This window comes from Bombus pascuorum, chromosome 1 (assembly GCF_905332965.1).
Source record: "Bombus pascuorum chromosome 1, iyBomPasc1.1, whole genome shotgun sequence".
Lineage (NCBI taxonomy): Eukaryota > Metazoa > Arthropoda > Insecta > Hymenoptera > Apidae > Bombus > Bombus pascuorum.
Genome location: NC_083488.1, coordinates 3,800,837 through 3,817,652, shown reverse-complemented (window position 1 = coordinate 3,817,652; position 16,816 = coordinate 3,800,837). Strand labels below are relative to the sequence as shown.

The window sequence follows — 16,816 nt, the reverse complement described above, 5'->3', positions numbered from 1 at the left end:
GATGCGAATGATTATCAGAAACTTATCTCAAAGGCGAAACCCACACGCGTGACCTTGCCGGTATAACCGGCTCCGCCATCTTGCTGATGCGTGCGCCTCTCCACCACGTGGATAAGTTTTCCACACGACACGAGCATTCGTAAAGTAGTTTCTATATCTCGCGCCGTTTTTAAGGGGAATTTCAAAGGTACGATTCGCTCGGACGAAAATCTTCGAACGATTACGCAGGCGAAGGCATAGAACGTTAACCTGTACGATGTAAAAATATCTCAAGTCGTAGACTGTATCGTGGTATTCGTAACGTACAAAGTACATATTCGGCGAAAATGGAAAAATAAATGTTTTCGATGAATACGTTTTCGAGATCCCATACAGGGGCTCTCAATCCGATAGACAATTTACAGTGGTTATTCGTCCAAAGCGGTCACCGATTCCTCGAGATAACTCGCGTAAATAGTATTCAATTTGTTTTCACGGTATTTTCACGGTTAGAGCGATCGAAGTGAATATAAAAATTAAGGAATCAGCAACGAGTCGCGATTGTCCTTTCGCCAATGAATATAATTGACGATCGATATACCGAATAATACGGTGAAGTTGCCTGTTATTTCCACGTAGATATAGTAAAAAAAAAAATATATATTCTAATACATGAATACATGTGTATATAAATAAAATATACGTGTATATATATATATATATATATATATATGTAATTGCGTCGATGGGTTGGATAGGGTTGACTATATACAGGATAGCGATCGTTCGATCGAGGTAGGAAAGTAAATGTAAGCAGAAAATCGTGTGAAGCATATATACAAGCGTGCAAATGTTCATATATTTCTACTTAGAATATCTTACAAACTAGTTGAAAAAGCATGTAAAAGCGTGACGATCTTAATGTACAGGTAGACGGAACTTGTTGCACACGTAACATACAAAGAACTTTATACAAAACAAGTTGACTTCCCTGGTTGCAGAGCGTAAAGGCCGTACCTAGAGTGTAATATTATGTATAAAGCGATAAAAATATTTTGCAACGTTTAAATTAATTACGAAGGCCCCGTGTCCCGTGCATCGCCCCCTTGCGAAGGTTCTTCTTCGTTCGGTCATGAAACGTGACAGCAGACCCTGTGTGATAATAGCGACAACAGCAGTAAACGTAGCGATATATTGCCATAGTAAAAGCAGTATAAATAGATATGTACATATATTTTACAAGAGGTTCGGTATCAGCGTAGCAACAGCCGATAAGAACATAAAGTATAGCGACATAGCGAAGCGATCTATCCAACATTATCTCATCTGTTGATTCTGAACTCACCGTTAAGTTTGTCGATTGCACGATCCGCTACAGATTGATCGGTACAGTCAACGAACGCATAGCCGCCTCGTTTCACCAGGATCGTCGTACACGACAAATTATGATCCTGAAAGAGTTGCCGGAGGGCACTCTCGTTACAATCCGACGGTAGATTGCCCACGTAGAGCTTCGACATGGTGGTTGGTTCGCTCTTGGACGTTATGGTGGCGGTTTTTCCGAGATACGTCTCGGTCACGTGGCTTGAAAAATTTGCAGCCTAGTGGCACGCGGCTAAACGATGCGATCGCTGACGATGTTGTCCACAACACGCCAACGAGGATGTACGATCACGTCGCGATAACGATGGATAACCGAGTATTTCGCACAAGGAGACCCGAAGTGAAATACACCGATGAAAGTCGCGGACGAACTCGACGATGACACGACCACGGCACGTTTACGACACGTCCAGGATCCCAACTATCCCCGATACGAGACGAATACACGTACGGGATGCGGACGATGACGACGACGGCGACGACGACGACGACGACGACTACGACGACTACGACAACGATGACGATCTTGAAAATCCTGTTATCACGCAGGAAGAAACGAACACGAGAGCGCGCTTTCGTCAGGGTCTTTCTTGTCGCCTTTTTTTTGCCTTTCCTACTATCTTAACGTCTCGACGAACACGATTGTCTTTCTCGCGTGATACTCGGCCTGATTTTTCGCGCTTGCACACCAAAAAACGAAAGGGACACAGGAGGTTTATCGTAACTTCTTGAACGATCTTCCAAGCGTTCCTGGCTCTACTGTCTTTTGTTTTCTCCTTTCTTCCTTTCCTCTGCAACTGCTGTCTATTTCCCGCTCGCTTCGAGGTACAACGACTCTCTGTCACGTCGAGTCGACACCGGTAGTACACAGACTTGGCGTGTTTCCGGTAGCAATGGATGTCTCTCGAGCCAGCTCGATCGTACAAACCGACGAGGATGACTGCGATGACCGATCGGCGGACTATGACGACGACCGTGTGTCTTCTCAGAAATGACTCTTCAACTTTTTTAAGGTTAAGGGACGCGCGTTGACCGTTCTCTCGACGATTCACCGTGTGTCCAGCTACTTCTCTCTCCTCTCTCTCTTTCTTTCTTTCCTCTCCTCTCGTTGCGACGACGACGACGACGCACCTTCCTACCAGTCTCTTGTCTCTTTGGCTAGACCACGACACGACGTTCGAGGGGCTCTCTCATTCCGCGTTTTCCCTCTCTCTCTCCTTCTCGTCGCTTCACCCTTTCTCGTTCCCTCTTTCTCTTTCCTCTCGTTTGCTCTTTCGCGTGTCCTGGGGGGCAATACGATGCAAACTCGTCACTCTTCTCTTTTTTTTTCCCGCTCCTTCTTCCTTGCTCCTTTTTACCAACCGTACAACCTTCTTGTCTCTCCTTGCTCGTGCGTGCACTTTCTCACTCTTTTTTTCCTTCTTACAGTCTGTCTTATTCTAGCAACTAGAAGCTCGCGAGCGCTAAGCGGGAAACCGACTCGAAATTCGCGAACACGTCGCTTTCTATTGGCTCGTATGGGACCACGTGGCTACCCCACCGACTCCCGCCTCTGTTTCTCATTGGACAATTTTCGCACGCCGGTTTTCGCAGCCGGCAACGTGTCCGTGTCTGCGTGCATGTTCGCTCTCGCGTGCATGCGTGCTCGCTTGCTCGCTCGCTCGCTCGCTCGCTCGTTCGTTCAGGTTGCGTGCACGCACACGAGCATGCGTGTACGCGAGTAGAAAATGTACATACGCGTGGCCGGTGCACGCGTGTGAGCGGCGACCCGCGCGAACGCGTCCACGTTTCTCTTTCTCGCGCCTTCTCATCGTCGTTTTCTTACTCTTTCTCACCGTAGCGCGTGTTCGGTTCCTGCAGAAATCTACCGGGTGTTTTCGGCGAACGGTAGCATGGTTAACGAGTTCCTTGCTCCTGCTTCGTCGTTGGTATTCATATTGAAAGATCGTTGTACGAATCTATCAGCCTTTTTCTTTTTTTTTTTTTTTTTGCTAAGCGCCGCTGGAAACGATGAGACCAGCGAATGAATCGAAGATGCGTATCTTTGTGTCCGATTTACATTTATATAGGCGACTAGATGATTTCTGTACGACTATTTCGTAACCTTCGTTACGTTCCTCTATTGCAGCAACAATAGGGTAGAATCTATTCTTCTGACTCGTTACAAATGTTTAGGTGCTTGCTTAATGTGCAAGCATCATAGACGTTTCAACGAACGATGCTAAAATTAAATGCAAATTTTGTGCGAACTGTTCGTGATGCGTACGTGTACGTGAAACGATTATGAATCCTTTAGACGTAATTTTACTACAATTTTACTAAAATACTATTAACGTTTTCTAAACTATTAAAACCATTTACGTACGTGAAATTTAAATAATCGTGTTTTAGTGTATTTCGATCATTTTTCGAATCGTTCTAATTCGTAAAAGTTAGAAACGAAATATACCGAGTCGACGAGCGGGAGATTCCATTGATCGAGGAAATGGATGATAAAATTTTATGGAGATGATTTTCGATAGCCTTGCAATACACTATTTTGCGCACCGTGCATGCATAGACAAATCCGCTCTTACGTTAGAACAGTGCCATGTCCACAAAGGGGTGGAGTGAGACAGCTGCCTATGTGGCCAGGGTCAGGGTGCTCAGGGTAAGAGGTTGGAAAAGGAAGAAACTGCGTCCATGTTGTTTCTATTCACCTGCCTTCCACGAGTAACGATTAATTAGCTAAAATTGCTTCTCTCGTGATTAGTGGACGTAAAACGTAAACTGTAACGTACGTATTAAATCGGTAGATAATTGTTTGTTCTTTGTAGACGAATGAAATCATACTATATATTTTTCACTAATAGTTATTTAAGTACAATTTGGAACGCGTATCACAGATAGAATATATACAAATATTTTATTTCCAAGTTGGAATTTTCGGTTCGTTTAATTAAGCGAACAACGGAAGGATATGGTAAATTAACTGATAAATTTATTAGATTCTTTGCTTTAAAAAAATATATCAACGAGAATAGGGTATTTTCACCGAAATAAAAATTATGTTTCGAAATGGAGGATGAATTCAGAATATAGTCGACTACGTTTCGTCGTGCCATCCGGTTTTCCTGTTCCCCTACGTACCCCTCCCAATTTTAGAACGCCTATTCCGACCCTCCGGTAGCTTAGAACTATTCGATTACCCCTGTCCACCGTTTAATGGGGGCGTCCTTAGAGACGTATGCAAAGGAAACTTAGCCACAGGATATTATAAACGCTTCTCTAGCTTGCGTAGAAAAAGCACAGAAATCACAAATATTTGTCACATTTTTCTAGCTATTTGAATTAGCTTATCGTTACGTTCGTCTGTATTCTGTTACGTATCTGTAAATCCTAACCATTCGAAACATACTACACTGTTAAGTAATCTAATCGCGATTCGTGTAATTTGAATATACTTTCGGTGTTACCAACATAATCCTGTTAAAGCCATAACACGATGCTTAGTAAGTACATTAGCCAGGAACACGCTTTTTTAAACTTCCCGTGTGGCTTCCCTCGGTAATGGTATATACCTTGATATATTGTATTTCATAGTTTACCTCCTCTTAGATATAACAAATTACGTAACGCCATTTTAAAATTGCATCGTAGTTTCTCGTTTTATTCGTGTGCTTCGTACGATCATATTGATATATATGATATTGTATATATTTTGTTTCACCATCCACGTACGCAACATCTGTGTGCGAATATACATAAAATTTATTTGCAACTTACAAACTCGTCTACACTCAGTTACAACCGGTGTAATTAAATTATTAAAAAGTATTTATTAGCAAAGAAACGTTCTATATATGCGATCCTATTTCAACGAAATAGAAAAGTACAGAAAAGAGAATAAAAGACGTATGAATAATTACAAATAACATGGGAGAATAGTAAATACTGCGAATACTACGTTCTTTGTTGACGATAATTTGTTTCTTCGGTGTTTGCAGTTTTAATTGTTATTTGTGTCTTTCTCTGACATCTATTGTACGGTATATTTCATTGCTTTCCTTAATCACTCGCGAATAAAAGGAAAGGGAGGAGGGAAAATCCGAGTAACGGAAAATGAATTGGAAAGCTGCTGTGGCATTCTCTTGGGTTCGCAGCTGCTACGTGGTGTACATATTATGTGATTTTACTTCGGTCGAGTCGAAAGTACAATCTACATCTGTAACTTGCCATATGTTTCCACGCGATGCATCAAAAAATAGAACACATTTTTTCTGAATAAGATTCAACAAAACATAAAAATCATCAAGTTCTCCGTGGGTTTAAATTAACCTATATCTTAGGTTCGACACACCATAATATTGTAGATACAAATATTTCAGATATACTTGTTTGTCGATTCTTACGTATTCACGCATATTGTCTCATCGTTGTTCTAACACGATTCAAGCGATTCTAAGGGTAGAAATACCGATCGGTAACGCGTCCTGTTCTTTAATACGACTTTTCCTTTACAGTTTGCGGACATAGTTTGCGCGAAAGCTATTCTTTCTACTCTATGTTAAAAAGGATCTTTACTTTTTTAATTATTATTCTGGTAGAAACACAAAGTGCAACGACAGTTATAAATAGAATGAAAGTAAACATTTAGAAAGGCGTGATTGCATAAGCGCAATAATTACGTATAGAGTAACAGAGTTTCTCAGTTATAATTATGACGATCGCTACGAAAGGCAATTAATTAATAGATTTCGAATCTGTGCTATAGATAGCTTTAGGCAGAGTTTAGAATAAATTACCATCGCACCATGACAGTCGATAAGTTAGGATTTAGGAGATTCCTAACTTGCCAATGCAGCAGCTGCGGTTTCCAACGAGTGAAATTTCGCCCCGTATTTGTCGCTAGAGGGTTTTTGGGCACCAAGAGAAAACATTAGATGGATTCATCGTGATCTTGTTTGCACTTTACCGAATAAACTTTAGTTTCTTCCCTTCAATTTCGTTTAAATCCTTCCGAATTTATCAGAAAGATGTTAGTTTGTAGTACGTGCACACAACGCTCTGCATCTTCGAATAACCTCTTATTTTGTAAGAAATTTCTTCTTAAATCCTACTGAAAAATAAGATCGAATCTCCAAAGTAACTCATCGTGTGTACAAATAGAGAATGTCTCGTACGTACGTCATACGACGTTAGAATCGGTTGCTACCAAACATCAAATAATTACATGCTAAGAATCTTTGAATTTCGATGCTTTTCTATTCAATAAGATACGGAAAACAAGGTTATAGCGTTTATTTAACTAGACGCGATTGTCGTAAAACATAAATCCATTTCCGTGATATTTTTCGTATATAACCGATTCTCGTGCGTTGAGCAGGATTTCAGAAGATGTTCAGTTTTCGTCCGGGCGAGATCTAATCTCTCAGTGCTCGCTACACCCTCGCAGTAAGTTCTTCTCGTAGATAATTTGGAGCAGCCTGTACCAACAGCCTAATGAACAGTTGGTTCCTATTGGTAGAAGGCGCCCGCGTTTAGGCCTCGTTATGTTACGGTAGCGCAGCTGGCATTGCCCCGGATGGCCTCCCCCCGTTTCCCTCTCCTTTCCCTTCCCCATTTTCGAAACGATCCTCGTGCCCCTTCTTATTTCTCTAGCGACTCTAGCTTGTTGGCCTAGAAAACTATTCTCCGAGCGATAAATCGCCCTGCACGTACGAATAATCGGATGAAATACGAGCTGTACATGGTCATTATATGGGTTTCGCGGCTAAAATCTAGTGTCTTCTTTCTCGATTTATCTTTTCACCGAATCAAATTTTCGAAAAATTCGTGCCGAGTACGGCAAACAGGGAATTACTCCGTGAATAAGCGGCAAATAAGTATTACGCGGAGTAAGATTTATTCGAAGGTAGAGAAATAGGAAAGGCTCGACTCGGCTCCACTCGACACGCTAAAATTCGTTGTAAAAATTAGTCATAGTTACGGGAACAATGCTGGCTAGCTATCTTTTTGTCTTTTTCTTTTCTTTTCCTTTTTCTCTTCTTTTCCTTTTTCTTTTCTTTTCCTTTTTCTTTTCTTTTCCTTTTTCTTTTTTTTCCTTTTTCTTTTCTTTACCTTTTTCTTTCCTTTTCCTTTTTCTTTTCTTTTCCTGTTTTTCCTTTTTCGGAATGTATCACGTTTTGCCTGTTGGAATTAGAAAAGTAAAATTGAATAAAAGGTTGAAGACATCTAAGTCGCGAGTTTCCTCAGATAAATAATCTGTTCGATCGATATTCTACAGAGAGAGCATAGGATCGAGACGAATAACCTCGGACAGTTGTAGATTAAAAGTTTGAATGTCGAAATTTCAAATATTCAGATTTTATAAATAGGCTAAATTTTTAAATTGTTACATGGAAAATTTGTATTCTTCGATTTCTGTATACACAAATTTCATATTTCAAATGTTTCAGACAAAGAATTTTTATCTCAATCGCTTGAAATCATCTTTCATTCGTTTGCTTGTATGTTTGCTTTTGTCTTTTTATTATAGTATCTCCTAATATATCTAGCTAATGATAACAACAACAACAATAATAATGATATCTCCTCTTTACTTCTAATCTTCTCAGGGACAAATCAATTCACTGTGCGATTTAGAGATTTCATTTTTCGATAGTAGGATTTAAACATTAGATTCAGCTAGAATCAAACATACGATAAACATTTATTATTCGCGTTATAGTACCACGCCAGAATAATCTAATTATAATTCCCAATGAGAATTGATTGTAAAATTCTTCCAAATAAAAAAAGAAGAAAAATATTTTTCAATAGAATATGCATCTCGATAGAAACGTTATTTCGTTTTGTCGTTATATTCTTGCCTTATTCTGTATGAGAATTGATTGTAAATAATCTACTAATTTAAAAAAAAAAAAAAAAAAAAGAAAGATATTCTTGCCTGACTTTCTACGGTCTAAACGGCGGCAAAGAAAATCTGTTAGCTGAGAAACGCTAAAAGGGTATATTTCCGCTTTCGAGTCCTTCTCGTTCCTTCTCTCGTGGATTTTTGTTTTTTTTACAGATTTCCCCGGGCTAGTCGCAGGCAAGATTTTCTAGTTATCACGGTCTCTAGCCTGGCAGCTGCAGCTGTTTCGAAATGCCGTTGTAACGAGCGTATCCAAAGGATCGAGGAATCCATTATCCCGGCGTGAAATCGTAGGGAAAAAGATGACGTTCCACAAAAAGAACTGATCTCACGGATGGATCCCGTGATGACAATATCCAGGGGTTGCTATGAGTAGCTTTTTTTTTCACGCAAATCTCTCTTTTTATCTTTGACATAACTCTTTCGGTTCTTCTTACGGTTCGTCCTTTCTCATAATACTCGTATTCAAGAATCGTCGCCATTGGTCTATCCGACACGAAGATATTCCAAGGGTAAGTTGCCGAAGAAATTCAAATTTTCTTCCACGTGCACTGTATATGATTTTAAATTTTCAAAAATAAATTATCAATTCTCTACAGTTGTTGTCGTGGAACGTATATCGCGTTAACGTTGGATTGCTAAAATTGTTAATTAAAGAAATATCGTATAAAAGTGTATCGTAACGGGTGAAACGTTTAATAAAAAGTTTTCCTCTTTTGCTGACTACGAGTCATGGGCAAAGGGACTTTGGCTTTTAGGTGCACCGCGTTTTTTCGCTGTGTCGTTTATGCCCGAGAACCGAAAGTGTTTATTGCCATAATATAACCCCTTCGTGAATTTAACTGCAGCGTAGCGTTATTGTCTTGGACGGTTACCTGTCCCTAAGATTAGCATGCAGTTATTCCAGCAGATGGAGAATAGGAAAGTATAGCAACGATGTCTCTTGCGGTTACGCTACGTTAAAATAGGACAATCGTTTGATGTGCCGGAATTAGGATTCTAACGGTCACAGAACCATGTTACTCCTTTCCCAGCATGTTTTTGCTCGAATAGAACGACACAGCGACAAAGGATAATGTAACGTTCCCAACCGCATCTCTAATCTTCTATAATTTTCTTTTACATATTCCTGACATTTAATAACGTTACGTCCGCACGTAAAATGATTCGTTCGATGTCACGGTAGAAATTATTTATATATGTGTGTGTATATATAATTAGAAATATACACGACAATAATATCGGGAATCTGAGTATCCCTTAACGTATACGTAACAAGTATTAAGAGTCGATCGAGAGTAGGTAATTATTTGAGGAAATAAAAATGGCGTGCACTATAAACACACGGATCCAACCATGTTGCTCATGTACACGCGTACCTATATGTAGGTAGACGCGTACATGCACATATGGTAGCTGAAGGGGCAGGTTCGAGCACCAACGTTGGCAAAAGGGCCCAGCGTATAAATGGCGGCTGAAAATTCGCAAACTCGCGAACTTTGTACAGATACGTTGATCTCTTTTCGTTACTATGCATTTAGGACAATGAAATTTTCGCTTGGAACATCGAATAAACAATGTATCACCCAAGCCAGGCTACGTTAAGTTATCAAATATTCGTTTTGTTTGGTTCTAACGAATAGGAATATTCAAATATTTAGGATACACTGGAGAACGATTTAATATTTTACAGTGAAATCTACCAACTACACGATTTTCTCGACAATGTTACCTTTAATGTGCATTGCCCTGTTAACGCAATGTTCCATTTAACGTTGCATACGATTCTTTCCTACGAATATTTAACGTTTTTCGTTGAGAAGCAATGCGGTTTGCGTCGTTATACGTATCGTGGCTCTTTCTCAAATGTTCCTTCTTCTTGTCACGTGCCTAATAGATTTCGTGTTTATCCTTGGGACGAATAAATTATATCGCAAATACACGAGGCAAAGTTGCTAAGGCAAAGTTATTCCTTTCCTCTTATTTGTCTTGCGTTCTGTCTAAATTATAAAAACTCAATTTCCGAGGTTGCTGATATTCTAACACGACTTGTAGCCTCAATACGACTAGAAGGAACGGAAATCTACGATAGCAAAAGGTATATAGTGTTGTACGGAATTTCTTATTTTCCACTATCGGAGCTACGCCATCGAATCGACCGGCCATCGTAAAGAACAGACCGATATTACTCGCTTTAATACTCGAGAAGCTTTTAGCAATGTCTATCAGCTTCTTCCAAAAGTTTCTTCCCTTCCATAAGGAAATAATAGGTACGCAACATTTTTTCTTTTATGTTTATCAATCGATCTTGTTCCGATAGAACAAAATGGATCCTACGTAATTCGCTAAAATAATACAAAACAAACCAAAAGTTGCGCCTTTATTATTTCCCCATCGACCGAAAGAAACCTTTGGGACAATCTAATACGTTCCACATACCTGGCATAGACTTTTATTACTCAAAAGTTACTCCTCTATTTTTCTGTCGCTGACAAAAAGGTCAACTTTTGCGGATAAAATCTATCGCATTCGTAGATAGTTGTAGATACAGTTATAGCATCTGGCTCGGTGAAAAAGATTCTGGGAAGTAGGAGGTGCGGCCACAGATGTAACCCCTCTACCGTGTTTCCTTTTGAATTTTCATTCGGAAATGGTTAGACGAAGAGGGGACAGGCGGCTTGTAGTTGCATCCCCCCTATTGTCCTCGAATTCACAGTGTGCATCGTTGCATCGCTTTATTCTATGCAACTCGCGGTGACGAGGGAAGCCAACAACGAACTTCCTCTGCATGGCGGTGGCCTCTTCTGGAGGGGGAAAATCGGTGGAGGGGTAATGCACGCAGGTGGGGGGTAATGCACTTTGGAGAACTGCAGCTTCCAACCGCCATAAGACATTCGTACGGTATTTTCAATTACGGCTGAAAATGGGATTTTCCAGCTGGATCTGTTTATTTGATCGAGTTTGCCATACAAATCGTCGATAAAGGATGGGGAAAAGTTTGGGGGAAAATCGTTGCAGCCTATCTCTACCCTGTAGAAAATTGACAGACCATCGTTTTCTGCAAAGTTCAATTAATATCGGTAGAATTAAAATAAGTCGTTTTTGAATTATCCACACGTAGTTTAGACTCTCCTAAGCGCATCTTTTGTTTCTCGTAGAATTATTTTAAACGAGAATAAATGTAGGAACGTTTAGATAGTTAATCAATCTATGTTTTATTAACCAGTCGTAGAAATTGTTACGAACGATCGAATTAGGTGAGTACTACGGAATAAAATTTGTTTTCCTATGCACGAACATTCTAAATACAAATTACAGTTCCAATCGCGATACGAATTTCCTCCGAAATATTTTTAATAAATCTTAAAAGGAAACAACAGGATATTAGATTAAAGTATTTTAAACGGAGCTGCTATAAATATCTTGAAAAACAATTCGCGTAGAATATATAGCGCGTTACACATTTTTTTAATTATTTTTTATCACTCATCATAAACTTTCGATGGCTTTCGGCCTTCCTTACAAACATTATATACCTATCTATACATACAGCGGCGAATAAAAGAAAGTTTCAAAGCAAACGAATTTTGTACTAAAAATGAAAAGATCAAGGTAGCTTTCGTACTAGAAATTTCTTCCATTTTGATAACGGTCGTCTATCCTACGCTGCATAAAGCTCTTATCAAACGCTCTTATCAAACACGCAAAATTATGGCCTCCTTCTACGCTTCTTATCTTATAAATCATCTTTTGTACGTCACCGTACGCATTATTTGTGCATCTATACGCCAGCGATAATTTGCAACGTATATCTTTCTGTAATAATTTCATAAAGACGATGCAGGCTTATATCATTGGTATTACGAGGAGCCATCCATTTGCTTAATATTTGTCGTTAAAATAATTGTTGCGGAAAGTGAAGCTCTGCCGATCGGCCGACTTCATTACAGATCCATGGCAGACGTCTATTGGCGGAACTGCTTATGGTGGGGCAATGGCAATGCACATTTACGCATGCCGTACGCCGAGTCTTGCATCGTGCATCGCATATTTGACGCCGTGTGGGAGAGACACTGCACGATGGTGGGATACCACATGCGGCGTTAACTGGCAGAGGGGTAATGCATTTTACCAACGGTGCAGCCAGAACTGCAACCGACATTGATACGCCATTCGCTTGCATACCAACGCCGAAACTTTGAACCGTTTTCGACGACGTATCCGGCGATATTTCCGGGAACCGCACGATTTTCGAGATATCGTTTCTTACGACACCGAAAGATTTCCTCCGAACGTAACGAACGTTTGAGAATTTTTTTTTTATTTTATTTTGGTTATTTTACAATTTGTCCTTGCGGACATTTGGTAAAGTGTTATATCTTGTTGGTGAAGGAAAAAAAAAATATAAATAAAAAATAATATAGCATGTGGGCGGCTACCCCCAGCGGGGTACCAGCTTCGTTTTTTTTTTCTAAGTTATATCTTTTATGAGGTGTTTGAGAATATCCACGAAAATCGAAGAGATACGTGAAAGGAAACTCAGGTTCCTTCATTCTGTCCAACGTCGTCTTCTGTTCGTCACAATCCTGTTTACCTTTTGTTACGAAATATCGTACATTTTCAAAAAAAAAAAAAAAGATGAAGTTGTTAGTCGGAAATTTGTTTTTACAAAACCGAGAGTTTCAACAACGAAACGCGACAGCGTAATTTTGATTGGAAAAATCGGACGATCGTAGCGTGGAAAAATATTTGTCGGTCGCTATATCCGTGTGAAAATGTATAGGAACAATCGTAATCGAACGGAGGCTAAGAGCTCCAAAACTATCGTATCCCACGGGATTTTCCACGTGCATCGTAACAGAAAATGCAGTATCTAGTTGGCTGGTCCTATTTTTTTTTTTTTTATTTGCGTTTAATTTACAATCAATTCTCGTTAGAGAATTTTAAGTAAATTTATCTGGCGAGGTACTATGACGCGATTAATAAGTGTTTATAGTATGTTTGATTCTATTTGAATCTAGTGGTCCTATTAAACTAGCTGGTCCTGTTAAAATTAAATTCAGCATCGTGCATAACGCGATTAAGAGAAATACGAGATAGAAAAGAAAAATTTCTCTCGTTCAGTCTGGATGCGAAAGTGAAAGAGAATTTCGATCAAAGTTCCGCCTCTCGAATAACTTATTTCGAAGGATCGTACGTTTGATCCATAGCTACTACTATGATACTACTTATTAGCGTTTCTTCGATATTGCAAACATACTGTGAAACATGGATGAAAGAAGGACGTTAGTTGCTCCTTAGGTCGTATTTGCCATTGTTTAAGTGACAAACTCGTAGAAAAGAAGTTGTCCTCTTTAATGGGAGGAAAGAAAGAATAAGAATAAGAAGATAAATTGCTACGGTTTAAGATGCTGGAGAAACAAAGGCTGGGATAACGGTGAAAGTAAAAGTTGTTGTTTCTGGAGGCAGCAGCCTGGCTGATCGGAGCATGCGTGGTCGGGGCCGCATCAGGAACACGCCGGTCCTGGAAATGGCCTGGGTCGTATCTCGTCTTTTCGTCCTCGTGCACGCCGTAAACCTGGAAAAGGAAAGTTGTTCCGGGTATCATCTGCCTTGGAGGCCCTTGCGGCCGATCAGGGTCGCGTCGATGGTTAGACGCGGTAAGGGCTGCTGGCACCGTAAAACTTTCAGGAGGGTGAACTGGGAAAGCGTCGAAGGGGCGTCGAGATATCGGGCGTAAAAATAGAAAGGGACGAAGGTATAGCTAGTAGACGGAAGCGGATAGATAGAGGGGAAAGCTGATTGCGAATGGAGAAGGACACAGCGCGAAGGGGAACGATGGCGGGAGCTGAAAGTCAGCGGGATGGAAGGAGAAAGATAAAGAGAAAGTACGTGACAGGGAGGAGAAGGTAAATAGGGGCGAGAAGGAAAAGGCACGAGGGTTGATAAGAGAAGGAAGATCGTGCAGAGAGAAAGAAAAGGGCAAACGTAGGGTCGCGGCGCAGAGAGGGAAGCGGAAAGTTAAGGGAGAAGGTTAGTGGACGGGAGGCATAGGCCTTCCTGCAGGCAGGGGTGAGTCACCCTGTATTAACGAGCGGCTACGCCCATTCAAAAGATGGCTGTTTCCCGATTGACCAATTAGATTTCGCGATGTGGCCCGTGTCGAAAAAGCGCGGCAAACGTGACCCTCTTGGCCACCCTGTGGCGCGAGACCTCCGCTGGAGGGATGCTTTTATTTATGTGTCCTTTCTCCCTTCTTTCCCTTCGCAACGCTGGGGAAAAAAAGTGTTCCCCCCCACCGCACCGACCCCTCAGCGCTCTAACAGTTTCTCCCCCTTTCTTTTTGCTCCACGAAAATTCAACGCGGAAAATGATAATCCGTTTCCGGTAGCGCGCGTCTTGCGCAGCCAGCTTTCACCATCTGCTTGCAAGCATTTTGCGCGAGACTATCTTAGCCGTCAGATTCTCACGCTTTTTATTTAATCCTTTATATCGATTGTATAATCGGTTCGATAATCGTGATCGATGGAAATTTGTAAGACCGCTCAAAAAATATGACCACTCTTTCTTTGTTCGGGGCGAACGGTTGTTTTCCCGAACGAACGATGGAACAACTGCGAACAGACGGCAATTTTTCGTTGGAAAAACATAATAGAGCTAAGATCTCTCGGTCCTTTCGTTATTTTCGTTTCCACTCGTTGCCGCTGAGACGAGATAGAAAATTGGAAGTAATTATTATCGACAGTCGAGACGCGGAAAATTTTATAAAACTTTAATTTCAATAAATCGAGACACGATCTCCGATGTTGTAGTTGTAGTGTTTATTGGAGAATATTTGTATTAATTGGTATTAGTATTAATTTACAAGTAGAGAAAAATAATAAATGTTTGGCGATATCAGTCGTTCAGCGGTAAAGTTTTATTCGGCATTCCAGCACTTTTAATTTCTCTAGCGCAATTTTTTAACGCATTCCGATATACCGTTGACGACGATAAAAATGCAAATATTATCATAGTCGATAAAACTTTATAGAAATTAGTATTTACGACTTGTTTCATAAAATTACCACTTTATACGTTTTCTGTGCTTTCAACGTGAGAAGGAAATTTGTCGCCGATATCGCGTCACGAAAACTTCTTCAACGTTTTTCGTAAAACTTCCACACGTTAGCAGTAAGATATAGCAGAAACGACAATGTTCGATAAAAGCAACGCGTTTTAAAATATTATCTCCAACGACGTGTATGCTTGAACGATGTTTTCGAACTACCGTTTCTTATCGAGTGCAAAGAAAAACGATCTAACGTAAATATAAAATACAGGAAACAATTTTAACAAATGACGTTAAAATGTAATTCGTATTTATCGTTCGAACAAAGAAACGCACAAGCTCGTGTTCTTCCCGAATTTTACATCGCTGGAAATTTTCTACCATTTTGCCTTTGACCACTTACTTCGTGCAAGATTCTATCTTCCAAATCTTTATGAAATAAGAGAAAATTCCAATTTCTAACGAGTAGCAGGTATCGACCAACGATATTTCGCAACGCGACGATTGCTTATCCGCTAGTTCGACGACTTGCAAATGGAAGAAAGAAGGATTATTTACTTGAACAACAGTTTTTCACGATAATTCTTATAGAGCAGCAAACCTTAGCTAGGCGAGCTGATCCTACGCCTATGGATTCCTAGAAGCCGGCATGTTCAGGGCTCATTGGGCGTGTATAGAGGCTTGTGCGTCGACCTAACAGCACTCTAGGGTGGTGTCGTAGATATACGTTGGCCTGGTACAGAATTTTTAAACCTTCGGCAGGCAAGCGAGGAATTTTCTGACCAAAGTTTGCTTTGTGCCGGGAAATCTGACTTGAAAATCTCCGGTACGTGGAACGTTCGTTTCTGCCTACAAAACTACAGTGGCATCCCTTCACCCACATCAAACTGTTGACAAGGTACAATTTTACATTTGCAACGGTGGAAGGAATTTTGAAGTAAATCTTCCGTATCTCCGATCTGTTTGTCGTTTCGACGATCTTGCAGCATAGGTCGATTTAATTGAAACTGGCATTTCGTCGTATCGAAAGATATTAGCGCGTTTCGTTGTTTTCCCGAGCTTCGTCGTGCCAGGTTAAGAGTAAATGGAATCTAAGTTATTTTTAATACCATGTTACAGCGGAACAGCGTGTTCGATAGTTTCTGAAACTTCGAATCGAATTTCTCTTCCGGCACGAAATAAAAAGGTCGAAAAATATAGGAAGGTTCTACTTGGAAGTGCGGGACGTTTGAAACTAAAAATAAAACATCGTACTTTCGTTCGATATTTATTACCTAGCTTGATTTACCGAGCAGACAGTACGTAGAAACGGCCTAAGTGTTATTCATCGCTCGAAATGGTTCGACATGTTAGTTTCCACCCGGAAGTAGCCTTCATAGGCGACGAAGAATTTTTTTACTCGTCGTATTGGTAAGGGGGTTGAATGGACGTGCGAAGCAAAGCTGAATGGCTAACGAGATCTTCTCTCGTTTCATAGGCATTAGGTACTTGCACGTGTATACCACCAT

At 40.4% G+C, this 16,816-nt stretch overlaps 2 protein-coding genes across 2 annotated transcripts in view; both read right to left on the bottom strand.

The window, feature by feature from the left end:
* The window catches only part of LOC132907187 (insulin-like growth factor 2 mRNA-binding protein 1), a 70,868-nt gene extending 68,042 nt beyond the window's left edge, over positions 1-2,826 (bottom strand). The window contains exon 1 of the mRNA XM_060960075.1: positions 1,325-2,826. Coding sequence (XP_060816058.1) covers positions 1,325-1,499 — 175 coding nt within the window. The 5' untranslated portion in view covers positions 1,500-2,826. The remainder of the gene's footprint in view (positions 1-1,324) is intronic.
* LOC132907299 (chromobox protein homolog 1-like) overlaps positions 1-16,816 on the bottom strand; it is a 194,306-nt gene that overhangs the window by 118,693 nt on the left and 58,797 nt on the right. The gene's annotated exons all lie outside the window — the stretch shown is intronic.